The 19,313-nt window shown below is 33.8% G+C and overlaps 2 protein-coding genes across 6 annotated transcripts in view; one reads left to right on the plus strand and one right to left on the minus strand.

Annotated features, from left to right (window-relative positions):
- The window catches only part of egg (SET domain bifurcated histone lysine methyltransferase eggless), a 318,317-nt gene that overhangs the window by 236,304 nt on the left and 62,700 nt on the right, over positions 1 to 19,313 (minus strand). The gene's annotated exons all lie outside the window — the stretch shown is intronic.
- Positions 1,655 to 19,313, plus strand: part of LOC146996550 (uncharacterized) — a 193,038-nt gene continuing 175,379 nt past the window's right edge. The window contains exon 1 of one of the 2 annotated variants that reach the window (XM_085820929.1): positions 1,655 to 2,073. In XM_085820929.1, the coding sequence (XP_085677055.1) occupies positions 1,906 to 2,073 (168 nt within the window). In that variant the 5' untranslated portion in view covers positions 1,655 to 1,905. The remainder of the gene's footprint in view (positions 2,074 to 19,313) is intronic. The other variant, XR_015042212.1, reaches the window with a different exon arrangement.

Here is a 19,313-nt window from a genome sequence, read left to right on the forward strand (position 1 = left end):
TAAGTGCGATGACCATGTTATTTAATAAATAAAGGTAACACACAAAACGTTAAAAAAAAGCCCCTTTGGGAGCAATATAAAATTTGACAGCTTTCAAATTTATATATATATATATTCATTTATTTATTCCCCCCGCTATGGTGGGCCTCTAGCCGACTTTCGCTTGGCCACTACTAAGCATCTAGCTTTTAAATAGTTTAGTTTGTTAATAACAGAATGAAGTATGAAAGAATATCTCTTGCTTTTTTCCGAATCGCAACAGACTCTTATGAAAAGTGAAAAAACTCAAATTCGTGTTCCGAGTTAATGATTACTTTGGGGTTAATAATTACACCACCTACTGGGAGATAAAATTTCTCAGTTAAAAGAATTATTTTTCTCATTATTCACATTACCCCTAATTTTTGCAATTCAAAAATTTCTTCATTAATTGAATTTATTTTATAGTCTACACCAACAGTTCTCAACCTTATGACTAACGCATACCACCTAAACAAAAATTGAAAACCTTTAGCACCACCACTACAAAGTACTAATACCACTACCACTATTGAACAAAGCTCAGATCGATTAAATTTACGAGTGTTAGAGATAAAAACTCAATCAGGATGTTGGGGTTTTAATTTTTGAATTTAATAGTTAAAAATACTTTGCTTCTTTGCGTACCACCGGTTGAGAACCCCTGGCCCACACTATACTTAATATCATATAAAAAATTCATACACTCCAAAATGATTCAAATGCAGAATGAAAATTGCTGAATATTTACTTAATCGAAATAAATTATTAAAACGATCTGTTTCAAAAAAACGCAAATGCCTTTGAAAATTCATTTTGGATAACAGCCAAATTCATATCTATCATATTGTTATTAACGAATCTACGTTGTTTCGAAGATTTCTTGTGATAAAATGATTCAAAAACAGGTAGAGATTCAATATAAATAAACAATGAAAAACAGATTCAATATAAATATTTTCATAATGAAGAATTCTTCATAGATAAACGAACGTTTCGATGAAAAAGATCAATTTATTTATATATTTTTCATTACTTTATTTTTAATTATTTGCAAAAGCTAATTATTTACAAAAGCAAATTTATTTATTTTTCTAATCTTCATTTTAAGAACATCATATGCATTCAGATCATAAATACAATCCAACGTCGATATCTTGACCACCTGTACCTCAAATCACACAATAACTTTAATAATAAGGACAAAATACGGAAAATCATAATAATAATAAGGAAAAAGTAACTTATTAATTAAATTAATGTATTTTCCGCTTGTTATTTCGAAGTATTTTCTGTAAAACCCTTGTTATTTGGAATTTCTGATTCCTGTGTTAACTTTTTGCATCTTATGTTGTGCTCATTTCCTCAATTTCATTACTTATTAATAATTCTTTTATATTACAAATTTATTTTAGTCCATTTCACAATTCGTAATTCAAATCAGTTTCGACGGAAGTTTCATCCAGACCCCGTATACTCTGGTGTTTACATCATTTTTCCTAGAATGCACATTTGTGTAAGAACAATGAACAAGCATTGGTACTCCAACCTTTCTTGACGGAAACATTAAGTAGCCTGGGGGCTCGTCTGTCCGCAGGTGGGAGGTGATTCTTTGTTCACTTCTGCATAATCTAACAGAAAGGACTTCCCAGGTGGGAGGTGAGTCTTTGTTCACTTCTGCATATTCTAACAGGAAGGACATCCAAAGCGTATAATAATACTCCCCGTGGAAAATGTTCAGTGATTTCCAATATTTCATTTGAAGATTTATTAGAAGTGAATATTTATTTGCAGTATGTGCGGCACAATGTAGAAATAGCAATTATTGAAAATGTAAAAAACCTCAAGTGATGACTATGACGCAGATTACATGATTATTATTAAAAAATGACTGTGGATAGAGTAGAAAAGCTGTTGACAGGTTACGTGCCTTTTGCAAGCCCTCTGGTAACATCTGTATTAAACTTTTCGACTGAATTGCTGCTTTACGGAAAGTTGTATTGTCCGGACAAAGTTTCAGCATGCTGTAGACATTATTACAGGATTTTTGCTAAGGTAAGCAGTATTTTATTAACCAATTTTGATAACCGAATTTTTAATTTAAATGCTAAAAATTAAAATTGAACTTTGTTATTATTTTATATTTTTACTATTGCTCCAAGCCGTTAGCTATACTTGCATAGTTACTGTTTAAAAAAAAAAAAAAAAAAAAAAAAAACTACCAAAAATTAAAACCAATTAATTAAATTTTTCTTCTCATTCCGGCGAGATTAGAGAAATCAAGGTTGGACTATAATCAGCTAAAATATCAAAAACGACTGTAAGTTACTATAATTATTTATTTAAACTATAAAATTAGTTTTATACTGTAAATAATACCAAACTCTAGATCTAAATCGTTTTACAATGAAACTTATGTGTAACATATAATTATACAAGTAAACTAGAAATAAACAGCCATAGCCAAAAGTAATAAACACGTTATATTAACGTATTTATTTTAAAATAATTTTGAGGTAAATCAACAGCAAACTTCTTATCGTTATAAATAAGCAATATTTACTTACAATTCTAATGTTAGGCTATAATTACAATAGCTACTCTGTTAACTACTGTTTATTACAGCTTTCTACATTTATGACATTCCAAATTTATTCAAGAACACTTTTATTGGAAATGTTGTTTATTATTGAATACTAACTTGTTTTTCGCTTTAAAATACCTCACAGATGCTTTTCCGGATTAAGGTCTGGAGAATGTTATGAACAGTCTAAAAGACCAACATTATTATGAAGAATCCACAGCATTTAAATCATCGATTTGTGGCATGGTGCATTATTTTGCTGAAATTTGATACCATCCATGTTTGTAATCCATCCCAATAATTTATAAAAGGATGGTTCTAGTGTAGTTTTTAAGAACATTAATGTATTTCTGACTAATTAAGTGACCTACACAAATGTATATTTTGCCTACACTACTTGCCGCCATGCATCCTCAAATCATAATACTGCCTCCTGCATATTTTATAGTGAGACCTATACGCTTTGTGTTATATTCTTTACTTTTGTGAAAAGAATACAAAAAAGACCAATTTGGTCAAAATATTTTTGCGCGATGTGCTGCAAAATTAAGGAAATGAGAAGATAAATTGTAGTAAGCTCGCCAAAAAGTTACCAAAAGCTGTGGCTCCAAGAAAACTCCAACATAAGCATATTCAGTAGTGATGAATAGTGTGAAAAAGGGAAAAAAAATTGTATATTTACAAGTTCGAAAAGCTATATGCTAAATATTTTCGGAAATTTTAACACAGTATTAAAAAACAAATCAATTGAATGATGTAATACATTAGGCTATATGCGAAATAAAAAGTAAATTATAAAACACAGTAAAATACTAATCGATGGAACAAGTTAAAGGCAAAAAATATATTAAAATTAAAAATTAAAAAGCGGAAAATGGTTGATTAGCCCAATTCGAGGTCCATTCTGGCTTTTCAAGGGAAATTTCTAAATGAACATCGAACTAAGCTAACTCCATTACGCGTTTCGCCGAAACAGACAATTGAAACTTTGCGCTACAAAATTTTTTTAATTAATTAAGTAAACTGTCTAGAAATTCTTTTTAGTCTCAATTTTCTGTTCCAATTTTCCGACGCGTCCGCATATATTGCCACATTAAGGCGTAGAAAAATGTAAATGCAATTTCGATGTACAGCAATAATAAAAATAAAAATAAATAGCGGTATGCTGTTAGTCAAAATATACAATAACGTACGGGCACCAAACATCAAAAAGAAACTAACATTTCCGTAAAAGATTAGTTTGTAACCAAAAACATTTCGAACCCGTTTAACAGATTATTTTTGTGTGAAATAGAAGGAAAGCAAAGCTTACCTCGAAGTTTGAATGGTACTTACGAATTACTCCGTCGACCGGCCAAGCAGGGCGATTCATTGGTACGTCAGAGCACACATGTAATATCTGAGATTTCGTTTCATGTAACCCAGATCAATTCTTGACAAACCACTTTTTGCTTCTTAGGTGTTATCTTTTTTTTTTTTTTTTTTTTTTTCTTTCAGTTTGAAAAAAAATAATAAAAATTTTAAACTGCCATCTATAAAAGAAGAAGCAGTGAACTATTTTGAAACTTACATAATATTATCATAAAAAAAGTGGTGTATTAATGGACACAATAGGGTGCTTTAGTTGAAAATGGAAAAACAATGGCGATACAACGTCAAAAATTGTGATAGCAGAATATCCATTCGGAAAAAAATGCGATTCGAAAACTGTAGAATAATATTAATGACTGCATTCCGCTTCATTTACAGTTGGTTGAGAGAATTAACATCTGTTGAATGGGGGAGAGAACACCCCGATATGGCCGACAAAACTATAATAGATTGAAATAATTATCTGCGAGGAGTCTGTATGCATAGCGTTTTGAACAGAGCTTCAGGTAAAATCGGACGGCCTAACAAATATGGTGCCGAGTTTATAAAGAATATTTAACTATTTCGTTGCTATTTGAAATGTCATTATGGATTTTTCGCCGCCAGAATTAACTGAAGTACGTTTTCATAAATTGATTTATTAGTTTATTTAAAATCTTGAATGAATATTAGTATACATCTTTTTATGCTTAATTTATAATTTGTGTCTGATGATAATACAAGCATGTAAAGAATGTCTGTTTATTCAAAAAAGGTAACTTTCTTTAGAATTCCGCAGTAACGATGAAAGACTGGCGACCGCTGCTAAAATTCCCGTCAACGGTCGACGGAATAATACGTAAGTACCGTTGAATTATCAGAAAAAAAGAATATTTGACCATTTTTTCTCTGGAAACTGTGAGATAAAAGCCCATTTTAATCTAAATACTTTTTTTTTTTTTTTTCCTTAGAGCTACAAATTCTTTCCACCTTTTTAACATTTCACACCAGCTACTAGAATTCTCCCACTCATAATTTTAGCAGTAACTGGATACGAAATTTTCTCTGATAAACTTTCAGCAAGCTTACAAGAATTTTTTCTTTAACTTCTTACTGATTTTCGAATAAAAGTTCTATCATCTTGTTTCGATGTTACCTTTTTCTGCCTAATTCTCTTTAAGTGAGAACCTGTTTTCTTAAAAATGTCCATAGTATATTGCACATCTACAGTTTTAAGATGTTTGCAATCTTATTATATTTAAACGAATAAAAGGAAGTGAGAACACAAACCCTGAATTTAACCTCAGAAAGAATATTTCTAAATATATAACTAACCAATAATCTAAATTAAAATTACTAAGCCTTTTAGTGGTTCCAGGGAAAGCGCAACAAGTGATTTTGAGATGTAAAGGGAAAAAGGACACGCACAGGATAGCACTTTAATTAAAATACACAACTACGATAACATAACTGTAACAAAATTCCCCTTAATTATGAAGCGCGTTGAAAAGTTTAAAAATGTTTTCTAAAAGAAGTTGGCTGGCCTTGAGCCTCTTGTTTCAAGGAGTAGAAGTATTAAATAATCAAAAAGCAAAGTGCATTTCTGATAAACAGAAAAACCAGAAATTTTAAAGAATAAGAATGGTCTGAAATGAAGAATGCTTCAGAAAGAAATGTAGAACTCATTTCGAAAACTATTTCCGATACTACGAAATAACACATGCTGCAAACAAAGAATCAAACAATTAAATATTATAAATTATATAAAGTCACATGAATTAATAAACAAAAAACACATCAGGGAAATAAAAACATATGGGAAACAAAGGATAAAAGAGGTTATCTTAATTTTCGGGTATTTCTAAACTGCATTCATTAACTGAACTACATTCCCCACTATTAGAATTTTAATTTAGTTTCCTATTTACATCCCCCCAAAGAGGTATTACTGGTTTTCTGCAGATCGTTTTTGTTTTGTTTTGCATTATACATTCTTATTTTTCACACTTATGCTCTACTTTACCTGTTTTACTTTCCTTAAGAGTAAACCATAACGGTACTTACGTATTTTCCCAGTAACTGTTAAAGTTGGCGAAAAATCCACCAAAATTGCGCCATCATTCCGGTTAAAGTTTGAAGAAAAGGTTTATCGAGTTAAATAATCAGAGTTTGTTCATTTTTACTCACACAATCAACAGTTACAATTTACGGATGCAGAATATAAACAACATAAACAAATATGAGCTCAAATTTTGAAATTATCTAACTAACAAATTCATTAAAATCATTTCGCTCATCATTTCGGCACCCGAAAATCCTCAATAGCAAAAATTTTAAAATAGAGGGGGAAGGATATCCTTTTTAAAATTGAAGTGGTGTCGCGGCTGTGCGGAATGCTGCATACTGCCAAAACGCGCATTCTCAGTATGCATACCAATACAGCCAGATCTGTAACTTTGAAAATATTCCACAGCCTGCTGTAAAAGGGAGGTTCATAATTTTAGCCATTTAGAAAATGAGGCATATGAGGAAAATAAAACAAAAAAGTTAACTTATACCCTTCTTTACGGAAAATACAATGGCTCATTGAGGATCGAATTTAGATTAAAGTAAAGCGAAGATCTAACAAACGAGCTGTCACATCCCGCTTATCCATTACTTGCGCTAAATCGCATTGTTTGCCATAAACAGTCGACAAAAAATACGCTCAGTACGGACAAATTTTACAAATTAAAATTTTATCAATTTTTTATTCTCAAGTCTTTTACAAGAAACTGCTTCTGATGAGTGAAGGAGCTTGCTATGTACACCCAAATATTCAAAGATTGAATACGTAAATTGATTAAAAAAATCAAGGCTGAGAACCTAGAAAGCACGGGGAAGCAAGCATCCAAGAGATTAATCTACACTTCGAGTGAAAAGGCAATGTGGTAGCAAACATGGTGCTACTGTATGGGATGGGAGAATTTAGGAGACGGCAAAATTTTTAGAATTTATAAAGTCACAGAGCGGAGATAATTTTGGAACTGCAGAGATTGCACCGGGTAGCAAAAAGTCTAGCGACGAGCACGCATGACAGCTTACTGTGGCTATGTACACTTTTATTTACTGTAAAAATGATTTATCATCGGATTTTTGGATGGATTTATATGGTTAAGACATTAACCATTATATGGTCAACAAAAGGCACACACACTCTTGCTTTAGGAGATTATAAAAATTCTGTTGTCATTCCCTTCTTTCCATCAATTAGCTATAAAGTTGCACATATTTTGCAAAAATTTAACTTTCGGGTTGTGTATTCTCCCATCAATAAAATTCCGAGTTCCATACTCAAGGACCCCATTCCGAATATGAATTTCTGGGGTATTTATAGGATTACTTGCCAGTGTGGTTTAATTTACATTGGCCAAACTAAGAGAGCCTTAAAATTTCGCGTCAAGGAACATGAGGCATATGTTAGAAAAAAGGAAACGCAGAAGTCTTCTGTTGCTCAACATTGTTGGTCCGAAAATCACACTTTCAATTTTTCTGCTGCCATAATTATTCAAAAAACATCTTCCATTGGAGAATTGGATTTTCTAGAGGCAATTCACATTCAAAAAAATATTTCTGTGCTAGTTAACGATCCTAATTCCAATCCGTCTTTGCCTTCGGCCTTTAAAGAAATTATGTTTTAGTTCTGGTTTCATCAACAGATGGCGCCACTTGCTTATTCTTGTCCAGGCCTTTTTATCTTATCTAGTCATTATTTCCTAGTTCATTTGCGGTTTTGCAGCTGAGAATGGTGGTTCGGTAAAACCATTGAAATTAGTCCTGCGAAAATTTTGAAAATTAACGCTGATTTCTGTTGTTTGACTTCTGAATTAGTATCGATTTATATGGATTATTTATTGTACGAATACATTCATAAAGGACTTTCTAAGGGAAACTAGCTCCTCCCCACATTACTCACCGCGAAAACTAAAAGCGCCCGTGCAACCAGCCCGTTCACCGTTAGTGGTTCTGCACGCTGGGCCGGTATTGCAGAGGTCCATGGTTCGATTCCCGGCGAAGGTGTTTGCTCATTTTTCCTCTCTGCGGCTTTTCCAATTAACCCTTTGACGCCCTGTGGTCGCGCCCCGAAACCACCAATTTTCGAATTTTTTCCTCCTCTTCTTTCCGAAATTTTTGAGTGAAAATTAATTGATTACTGATCTTTTACCTCTAAATAACACAAAATGACTGGATTCATACATGTTTTAGGTCTTTGTACTTCAAATCGGATGTCTTTTAAAATTCGTTTTCAATGAGACAAAATAACTTCCTTTTATTAATATAAAGAACTTTAAATTTCAAAAGTTGTTCATCGTACATCATGATTTCTATCATAAACAATAAAAAATAGCAATAATTAAACTGCATATATAAAAAAAACCTCTATATGTATGGCATTTGCTTTGCGGTTTCAGGGCGCGACCACTGCGCCACTAGAGCATTGTGTCTAATGCTCACAATGCTCTAGAGCAGTGTTTTTCAACCTTTTTTGTGTTATGCCCCACCTAATCCTCTCGAAAATTTTTAAGCTTCCCCTAGCATATACATATTTTTAATATTTAAAAATTGAAATGTTCACGAAAGAAACTTGAATGATAGCTTTTAGGAAGAAATGACTACGAAATTTTATGAGCAAACACACTAAGTGAACAACAAATTGATTTCCCAACTTGGATGATGCGAAATATCAGCCAAATCCACTAGCATTGGCTGCATCATCCAAGTTGGGAAATCAATTTGTTTTAAGTTACAAAATCTTTTAAATCAGCAGATAAAATTTTCAGATGATCGACAATAACAGGTATAGCGGTAGTCACGTCACATTTTTGGAGCCAATGAGACTTTTCAAAATTTTTGTGGTAAATAGTATATGCCTGACATAATTCAACAAAGATAATGAAACCAAATATCTTCCTTTTGCATCGGCATAAGTTTTATTTGCTCCTTGAAGTTTTTTATTTAATATATTTAATTTTTCAAAGATATCGGCTAAATAACCCATAACTGCCTTGTTATCATCCGTTAACGGATTTTTCATTTCAGGTTTGTCGCTTATCAAATAACTAAGAGTATCAAATAGTTCTATAAATCTTTCCAAGCAGTTCCCTTTCAACAGACTTCTTACTTACAATAAGTCTCATATAGTCTTCATTTTGTTCTTCATAAAATAACTTGAAAAGACGTTCACATTTGGCCCTAGCTTTAATAGCACTATTATATACTTTATAACACTACACTTTATAACTGAATTTAGTACTTCATTTAGAACAGGCGAATTGTTTTTAGCTAGCAGGTTTTCTCTATGAATAACACAATGCACAAGAAGCATTTCTGGATTCTCATCTTTTATCAATTTTAAGCAACCCTTTTTCTTATTCCGTGCTTTATTTTATTTTTCAACCATCATATTAGGAGCACCATCTGCAGTACAAGATGTATTATATTTTTTACATCTAAGTAATTTTTTAGCTTACTATAAATATCTGTGGAGGTAGTGGTGCTTCTGATGATTTACAGAAGAACATTTCTTCGGCAAAATCCCCTTTATGAATATATCGTATATAAGTTACAAGTACGGCCTCACTGTCTCTCAAAGTTGGTTCATCCATTTGCACCGAAAAGTTTCTTATTTTCAGCTTTTCAACAAGTTGTATTTCAATGTCCTCATTTAATCTATCTTCTGCAAACAGTATTGTTATTTAGTGGCATAGCTTTAACGTCTTTGTCATCTTTTTCTAGAACAGTTTTAAATGCTGATATTGATGGTTTGATTCAATTCTCCCCTATATTACAGCTTTTCCCAGATTAAACGATGAGTAATGAAATTTGATAGCCTCAAGAGCACGATTAACAGTTGCATTATGAGCAGTAAATAGAAACTCTAATATTACTCTTTTTTTCACAAAATTTTCCTTAAAGCGTGAAAATAATTCAAATATGAATTAATAGCAGCATTATGTTTTGCCTTCAAATGTGCTTCAAGATGACCTAGTTTCATTGATTCGTTGGTCAGGCATTATTGGCATAAAAGACAAAAATTGACCGTTTATGGACCGGGTATGAAACCAAATTTTAAATATGCCTCCGAATACCGACGAATGTTTTTTTTTCTTGCTTGCACCCCTCATTTCACTAAAGGCTGAAAGAAATAAATATAAGATCAATATAAACAAAGCTTCCATTTAAGGAAAGACTAATATACCGGTTGCCATTCCTACAGTAAAAAATAAATTCGTTCGCTGAAATATGCGAGAAACGTCTGGAAAGCATAATGTCCCAGTTATTTAAATGCCTTTAAAAGCATTTAAATGTCCATGTATACAGCGAGAATTCTTTATAAAATATTTAAAATGCACCGTAATTTAAAAACTATTTTACATATACATCACTTACATTTTTTTATATTTTGGGGAATAAAAAATGAAATTCAAACAATTTTGACTTTATGAAACATATTTAGAACGTCCTTTGTCCCCTTAAACTCTGGACGAGTCCATTTTCGAATTTCCCCCCTTAATTGTCACATTGCCCCCTAGTGGGGCGTGGGCCCCACGTTGGGAAACACGGCTCTAGAGGCTCGGTGGTCGCGCCTTGAAACCACGGCATTTCACAATGGCGTTTGCTTGCTTCTCAAATACGAATGTTTATTTTTACCCGGACATAGATAAGGGGTTTTGAAATCACAGTATTTTATAACTAAACAATACATGCACCTGCCCAGTAAAAAGTCGCAAAATTGCCCCTATTCCTAGTTGAAACTAAGAAAAATAAAGCAGGAAAGAAAGTATGGAAGCTAGAAAAATTGAGAGGATTGAATATTCGTGTAAGACCCTATAAGAAAAAACCTGGCTTTGTGCAATGTCACAGGTGCCAGCGTTGCGAGAGAACTATGTAACTACGCTGTCAGATGCTTAAAATGTGCATGCCCCGTGAAACGTATACTCGCAAAGATTCGAAGAAAAAACTACCAGCACGCTGTGCCCTCTGCGATGGTTCTTATGTATCGTCCTATACAGGTTGCGAGAAATACCCAACAATTAAGAAAGCTGAAATTCCCCCCAAAGCGGCCGAGCAAAAAGAAAAAATTAGCTTAAATAAGGAAGATTCCTCTGCTCTTCCGACAGGAAAAAATACAGAGAATACCAATAAATCAAGTTGGGTTAATAACGAATCTAACTTTTTTGACTGGATTAAGACCCAATTATCTAAAGCGAAAGAACTTTTTACAAGGTTCAAAACTTCCAGGTCATTGATGACTGAAATCGGCATAAAAGCCATTGAATATTTTACTAATTTAAACTAAGAATTTTAACGCCCTTACGAGAGCGAATAATAATACAGATATAATTCATTTCTATCTCAGAATCGCATTTTTTAACGCTAATGGCGTTTTCAGGCAAAAACTTGAATTAACTGAGTTCCTGACTAATCACGATGTTTATGTCATGTTACTAAGTGAAACGCATCTACGGCCTAGTGAGAAGTTTAAAATTCATGGCTATCGTATTATTAGAAATGATAGACTCCAAGGCAGAGGAGGATGGACTGCAATTCGTATAAAAAATCATATAAAACGTAACATAATAAATTTGCAGAGTACCGCTAGGAGAGAATATACCGCAATACTTCTAAATAGCACTTCAAATAAAAATCTTCTAATTATAGTGGCTTATAACCTATACCTCCCTCCCCGATATATATTAATCTGCAAGACTTGGATATTCTTACGTCCTTGAATTTTCCGACGATCCTGGCCAGCGACCTGAACGCGAAAGATTGCTCCTGGGAAGCCAGAAGAAATAACAAAAACGGAAGACTACTTTTAAATTATTTAAACGCAAGAAATATTAAGCTTATTGCACCTAAGAAGTGCACTCATTATTGGAGGAATAATTGAGACATCCTGGATATTGCTTTGTTCAAAGGAATTACCCAAACCCCATATTTAGAAGTTCTGGAGGAGCTTTCTTCTGATCATTTTCCCGTGATCTTTGATTTTTATCGGTTCTACCCCGCCAAAAATCCGCACTAAAGTTAACTGGAATCGTTTCACGGAACATACAGGGGTGGCCAAAATTGTGGACACTTTGGAAATTTTTATGCTTATAGAAAACGTTACGTTTCACAAAATGCAAACTTGTATACATCATTTTAAAGAGAATTTATTACTGAATTCAATACAAAACACAAAATTCAATTATCGGCAATACAAAAGAAGTTAAACGATAATAATTATTGATATACATTAGATAGTGATGATTGCAGTGAGTTATCAGTACTTAGTAGGGTACCCTTTATTTTTGATTACAGCTTCACATCGACGTTTCATTGAGCTGACAAAAGAGTTTTAAGCTCTTCTTTCGTTATTACATGATGCTAGGAAACAATTATAGCCTCAATTAGTTCCCTTTTATTTGATGGACGCGTCATTCGAACAACAGTTTTCAAACGGTGCCACAAATTTTCGATAGGATTGAGGTCAGGACTGTTCCCTGGCCATGACAACAATTTAATGCTCTTTGTACGAAACCACTCTTTCGATATTTTGGCCGTGTGGCAAGGAGCAGAATCCTGCTGAAAAATAAACGAAGCATTGTTGGGAAAGAGATCTCTGATGGAAGGTAGAAGTTTTGGTTCTAGAATAGTGTCAATGTATTTTCTGACATTCAGTGTCCCATCAATGACATGAAGGCGACCAATACCATCTGCTGACATGCATGACCAAATCATAACACTGGTTCTTCTGGTTACTGGGTTCTTCACAGTTGCTTGAATGCAGTCAGGATGTAGCTCTTCTCCTATTCTACGTCTTACATATTTTCGCCCATCACTACCGAATAACGATATCTTAGTTTCATCACTCCATATAACTTGTGACCACTGATCATCTGTCCAATTAATGTGTTCCTTTGCCCACTGTAGTCTTTTTTTTTCGTTGCTGAAAATTAAGATAAGGCTTTTTTCGTGGAATCTACCTCTCAGTCCAACATCTGTTAATCTTCTCCTGATTGTTCTTGAACTGACAGAAACACCGGCATCATTCAGATCACTTCTGATGGCCGCTGATGACATTTTTCTATCTTGGAGACACAGTCTTTTTATTCCTTTGTCACCAATAGATGTGGTGCACCTTTTTCGGCCTTTTCCTTCTTTGTTTTTTATTAAATTTGTCTCCTGATATCGTAAACAAAACTTTCGGACTCCAGATGTACTCACTGAACCACCCACCTGTCTTGCAATTTCAGCATAGGAAAGACCACTTTCTCGTAACACAATAATATTACATCTCTTTCTACGTGTCCAATCTACTCTTTATTTGATGTCATTGCTTCTTGACTAAATATTAATAATTTTTACAAAAATTCCTACTTGTAATTGCAGTGTATAAGAAACAGGTCCTCCTTCTACAGAACAAAGCAAAATAATGAATTGTTTCAAGTGATCATGATGTCAGCTTCTACTGGCAGTTACTAACATTTGATTGGTTCTCAGAACAAGAACAGAGATTGGCTAGGAAAGCTAGACATTACAAACCACTTCATAACTGTGTTTTTTATTTATATTAAAGTACATATAACTTTTTTTGTATTGTAAATAATTGAATTTTGTGTTTTGTATTGAATTCAGTAATAAATTCTCTTTAAAATGATATATACAAGTTTGCATTTTGCGAAACGTAACATTTTCTATAAGCATACAAAGTTCAAAAACATAAAAACTTCCAAAAGTGTCCACAATTTTGGCCACCACTGTATGAACAATCTGCCCTACAATCCCCTACTTAGAGACATTCGCAATGTCAGTTTTTTTCGCAATGTTTGAAATCTAAAGCGAAATCTACTCCCTCACCTTAAAAATTCAAAATGCTATCAAAAGTTCGTCTTATGAATATAAGAATTCCTACACTCGAAAACTCACAGATGATATCCTAAATACTATCAAAGAAAGGAATAAATTAAGGAAAAGGCATAATATCACTCAAGACCCTACCTTAAAAAGGCAAATTAATTATTTAAGCAGAAAAATTTCTAATGATATTAATGATTTTAAATCAAGCTGTTGGGAAGATTTATTGGATAACATAGGCGCAGATGTGGTGGTGTGGTGTATTTAATTATGGCAAAGCACACTAGGGCTATCTGCCTAAAGCGAGGGATGCCTTCGTGGAGGACTTCCTAACATAGGCGCAGATACAAACACAATTTGGAAAATTGCTAATGATAGGCTGAAAGAAAAGACGAATCGTATCGCGCCGTTAAATCACATGGGCTTGACCCACCACTCCGAAACTGACATTGCGAATGTCTTCGCTGATACGCTGGAAGAGACTTTTCGGCCAAACCCTACGACCGACCCACAACACGAAGAGGAGATCAAAAATGAAATTAATAGCATCAAAGGCAGAGATCACCAAGATTTTATTAAATTTGTTTCAGCAGGTGAAATTCAGTACATCATCAAAAGACTTAACATCAGGAAAGCCCGAGGTTTTGATGGAATAAACAATCGAGCCTTGAAAGCCCTCCCCCACAGATGTTTCGTATTACTTGCTAACATTTTTAATGCGTGCATAAGAAACTGCTACTTCCCCTCTCAGTGGAAACACTCTATAATTATTACAATCTAAAAACCGGGGAGAAATATATCAGAAACTACCAGATATCGTCTCATCAGCCTTTTACCGGCGATTTTCAAAGTATTCGAAAGAGCTCTTAACTCAAGAATCACAAGTCACCTAGAACGCCTTGATCAGATCGACCCAGCGCAGTTCGGCTTCAGAAAGCACCACAGCACAACCCACCAAGTACTTAATGTTGTAGAATTTATTTTCAGAACTTTTTTTTAATTTTCGGAATTAGGAGTTACGGCGTGTTTCCTAGGCCTGGAGAAAGCATTCGACAGAGTCTGGCACGACGGCCTGATCTATAAAACCAATAATTGCATGTTCTCCATCAGTTTTGTGAAGCTCATGATTTCTTATCTGAAGAGAAAAACTTTTCAAGTTCGGGTTGGAGATACTCTGTCACAGAAGAAAGTAATACAAAGTGGGGTCCCGCCAGGCTCAGTTATCGCACTAAAGCTTTTTAATATTTTTTATAAATGACTTACCTAATCAATTGGGGTTTAAAACACTAAAATATGCAGATGACACAGTGGTTTTGTCGCAATCAAGAAGCCAGAAGTTAGCTCTAAACAACCTCCAACTCTACGTGAATGTTGTCGTCGCCTGGTGTCAGCTCTGGAAGGTAAAATTTAATACCTCAAAATGCAGTATTGTTCACTTTCGTCGTTACAGGAAAAATGAGAGAACAAATAGTGACATAAAAATTGGAAATGATATCATCCCAGTCTTTTCGTCCGCTAAATATCTCCGAGTAATTCTTGATTAACGACTTAGCTTTAACTCCTTCACATCCAATCCGCCCGACACGGCTTTACATTGAAACGACCAGAACCGCCCGAAAACGGCCGAGATTGTAATCTTCTTTTCTTCCCTCTCCTAAGGTATGTGGTAAGCAGGTGCACTTTCCCCAAATGCATTGTATCAGTTTGTACTACAGACAGCTTGTCCTAAGGATTTCTTTTTTTTTTTTTATCTTTTGCTTGATCGTGACATTTCGTTGTTAATTCTTTTGTGGTACAGCGTGCTTTTAAGCTTTAAACATGAATAAAAGAGCAGTTTAAAAATTTAAGGATTATATTTATTTTTAAACAATTTATTCCTTCCTATAAAAATAACGGAAATAACAAAATCTCAGTCGTGATCATAACAAAGCCGGAAAGGCTTGTTGATCTGACCTTTAGAATAGTTTTATAAAGAAAGGGGTCAAAGGCTAATGGAATCTTTGTTAGAAAGTACAAAGGATGTCATTGGACAACTTCACACCTATTTTCTGCGTTAATGGACGGGGAGGGGAGGAAATTGCTGTGAAACTGGAAAAGTATTTCGGGCGGTTCGGGTATTTTGAGGATACAGCTTAGCGAAGGGTCTGGATTTCAAAGAGTTAAAGACCATGTAATTAACCAAGTTACCAAAGCAAATAGAGCTTACATGTCCCTGTATAACCTCAGAGAACTGAAATCTAAATTTAGCTTAAAAATTAAACGCACTCTGTATTTAGCACTTATTAGACCAATTTTGTTTTATGCAGACTTTTATGTTTTATGCAAAGACTTTTAGTGTTATTTGTACAAAGTGAAACTCACCACGCCTACCATTGTGAATCCTACCGTATTGGTTAGTACCGGTCACATGATACTCATACCCTCTCTATAATTCTCAAGAATTAGATATTATCTCGTATCTCTCACTAAGCAGTTTTATGTTCTTCAGTCAGGACTCAGATGATTTTCATGACTTAAAAATTGAAATTTTTAAATCATTTGAAATTTTATTATGTTAGTGTACGCCACCTTGACTTGCCACCTTAAAGCTCTGATTGCATGATCTCTCAGACTCTTATTTTCGCCATCAGGTGAGTGGCGTGTTAGCGCCCTAAATTTTTCTACAACCGTGAATGCCCGTATGGCAAGTTAGAATGATCAGGTTTAAACTCTAAGAAGTTGATGCCTGTAGTGAACGTAAAGCATAAGCATAAAAAGGTCTTTCTTTTCCAGAGACTTTTCTCTTGTAACCACCTTTGACCTTACCTACTTGTCAAGAATTTTCAAAGTCATGTGCCCACTGGGCTTTATTTTCAAGAGCCGGACAAGTTGCGCATTTGCGCGCTATTTCGGCAATATCTGTACAGACCAGACCAGAGACTTTTCTCTGACCTCAACACACTTGCTCCTCAAGCTAGTATTGTGATTTTATAAATTGTTTCCTGTGGTTTAAATTTAATGTAAATATACTTTGCTATAATTAAAAATAAAAATCGCGTAAAGTTTTATTTAAATTAAAAACATTTTCGGACGATATACGAATAAAATAAGTATGAATGGGAAACGAACGATCCGTACCGAAGCCAAAAAAACCAAGCTCCCCCCCATTAACATAAAAGACCACAAATTCCATGTGCCAGATCAAAGAAACTAAATAACGCTGGACATACATACCAGTGAAATTTACATCCAGGCAGTGTGCATTTTGTAGCACAAAGAAGAAACTTCACAGAAGATACATGTGCGAAACGTGCAGTTGGATCTATGCATGTACCAAAAAGACAAAACATGCTTTGAACAGAGTCACACACACGAAACAAAACAAAACAAAAAAAAAATGTTCTTTGGGAGAGAGGGGGGGGAACACCACTTGGTCTTTTTCTTATCGTCATTTTATTGAGTTTTTTTATCCATTTAGCCAAACGTCCTTATTATGTAGGTACTAATATTTTCACTGCTATAGAAAAATTACATAAATGTTTATTTTTTAATTTTTTCTGACGATTTACTTTGTAAAATAATGTAAACAAATTATATATAATGCAATTCTTACATAATTTTTTTTTTCTTTCAAATTCGTAAATTTCGCCGTTTATTAGAAACGCACACGGAGAAAGGAAAGTTTTTTTTTTTTTCTTACTACCACAGTAGTAAGTTTCAAAGTCCTAGACGCACGGTGGTTTCACAGTGCGACCACCACTCACAGAACAATGGGCAAAAGTAGATTTTTTTAAATTCATATATTGTTTGTCTCTAGGATCATAATATTCAATTTCTAATTAAAATTTGAATATTATGATAATTATAAATTGGATATCAATATTCAATTTTTAGTTTAAAAAATTATAAAAATAATATCGCGCGCCTCAAAGGGTTAACCTAATATATCTACAGTGGCGCCAGAACTAAAAGAGTGTTGGATGATGATTCTCCTCACCCAGGATTTAGTGACTGGATTCCCTAAAAACTCCAGTCGCCCTTTAAAAGGGGAAATATATAAGGTATTTCTTCCTTCCAAGAGTGTCTTCGTGGTGTAGTGGTTCTGCACGCTGGGCCGGTATTCCAGAGGTCCGCGGTTCGATTCCCGGCGAAGGCGTTTGCTCATTTTTCATGTCTCCGGCTTTTCCAATTAACCTAATGTCTCTACAAGTTAATATTATTATTACATACAGTTATTACTTTTCTTTCTTTTTCAGTTTCACTATACGTTAATAATTTTACACAATAAATTATTTAACATAAAAGTTACGGCTTAAACCCTTGTCTCGAAATACATATGTGCCTCTGAAGTACACAATTATGCTTATGAATAATGATTTTATGTACCTAAAATACAAAAACACTAAAATAAATAACAGAAATATATTGATGAAACTTTTATTGATCATCTAAAAACTAAAATAACCTACAGTTTTTTGTTGACGTGATGTTAATTGCACAAATACTTGATCTATATTTTTTTCCTAAAATTGATAACAGTCCAACACTTTCGGTTCTACGGTTTGTGTGAATAAAAATGTATTTATCACAAGCTTGGCATCTGCTATGGTAAAGTTTTCTTTTTCCATGTTTATTTATTTTTTTTTTTTTTTTTTTTCCTCCCCACAAAATTTTTATTCCCCATTAAAAGTAGCTTCAATGTTAGCTTTTTCACTCTAGTAATTTCTGTCATCACTCAGACCTTCACATATAACAACACTGACATCAGCGTTCGAAAAAGCACCATGTTGCAATCTTACAATATTGAAATGCCTCGGTCCCTCCTCTCTAGCCTCTAAAAAGAGGCAAATCCTCGTTGTCCTCATCTCTTTTATGAACACCATTTGCTAAGCCGAAACTAGTTAAGGAAGACTGATTTTGTAACATCACCAATACATCTCTATTTTTCTTCAACATCTTCATGCTCTGCTTTTTGTTTTTCTCATATACAAATTTTTTCTATGAGCACAAATTATCGAGTCTCAAGTTTTCCCCAGCACACCGACTGTAAATTTCGGTAAATATTTTTTCGGCAGATATTGACTTAGCTACAACCATTCTGTATTTTTCAAATAATGTTCACTTATCTTCAATGCAGACTAATATTTACAACTTGCAATGCGAGTGAATATTTGTGAAATTTTCACTTACACAGAGTTAACAGAGCTGGGTAAAAAAACATGCAAATTTTGTCTATCTGGGAAAGATTAAAAAGTGAGATAATTTCGTCCCTAATCTCACCAGTCCATTGTTCAATACATTCATTCCCCCAAGCTATGAATGGTTACAAAGCAAAGGTGCAATAAGTCTTAAAAAAAGATCGCAAGAATGTAAAATTCCCTATTCAGAAGTTAAGGAAACTTAAGATTTAAAAATGTCTATTCTCTAACACAGGAATTCCTTGTACAGCCCCATACTATCGAATCTATTCATTTCTTTCCCTTTTCGCCAAAATAACTAA

The sequence above is a fragment of the Stegodyphus dumicola genome, chromosome 7, assembly GCF_044657685.1.
Source record: "Stegodyphus dumicola isolate Sdum_Otavi_A_Nest chromosome 7, ASM4465768v1".
Lineage (NCBI taxonomy): Eukaryota > Metazoa > Arthropoda > Arachnida > Araneae > Eresidae > Stegodyphus > Stegodyphus dumicola.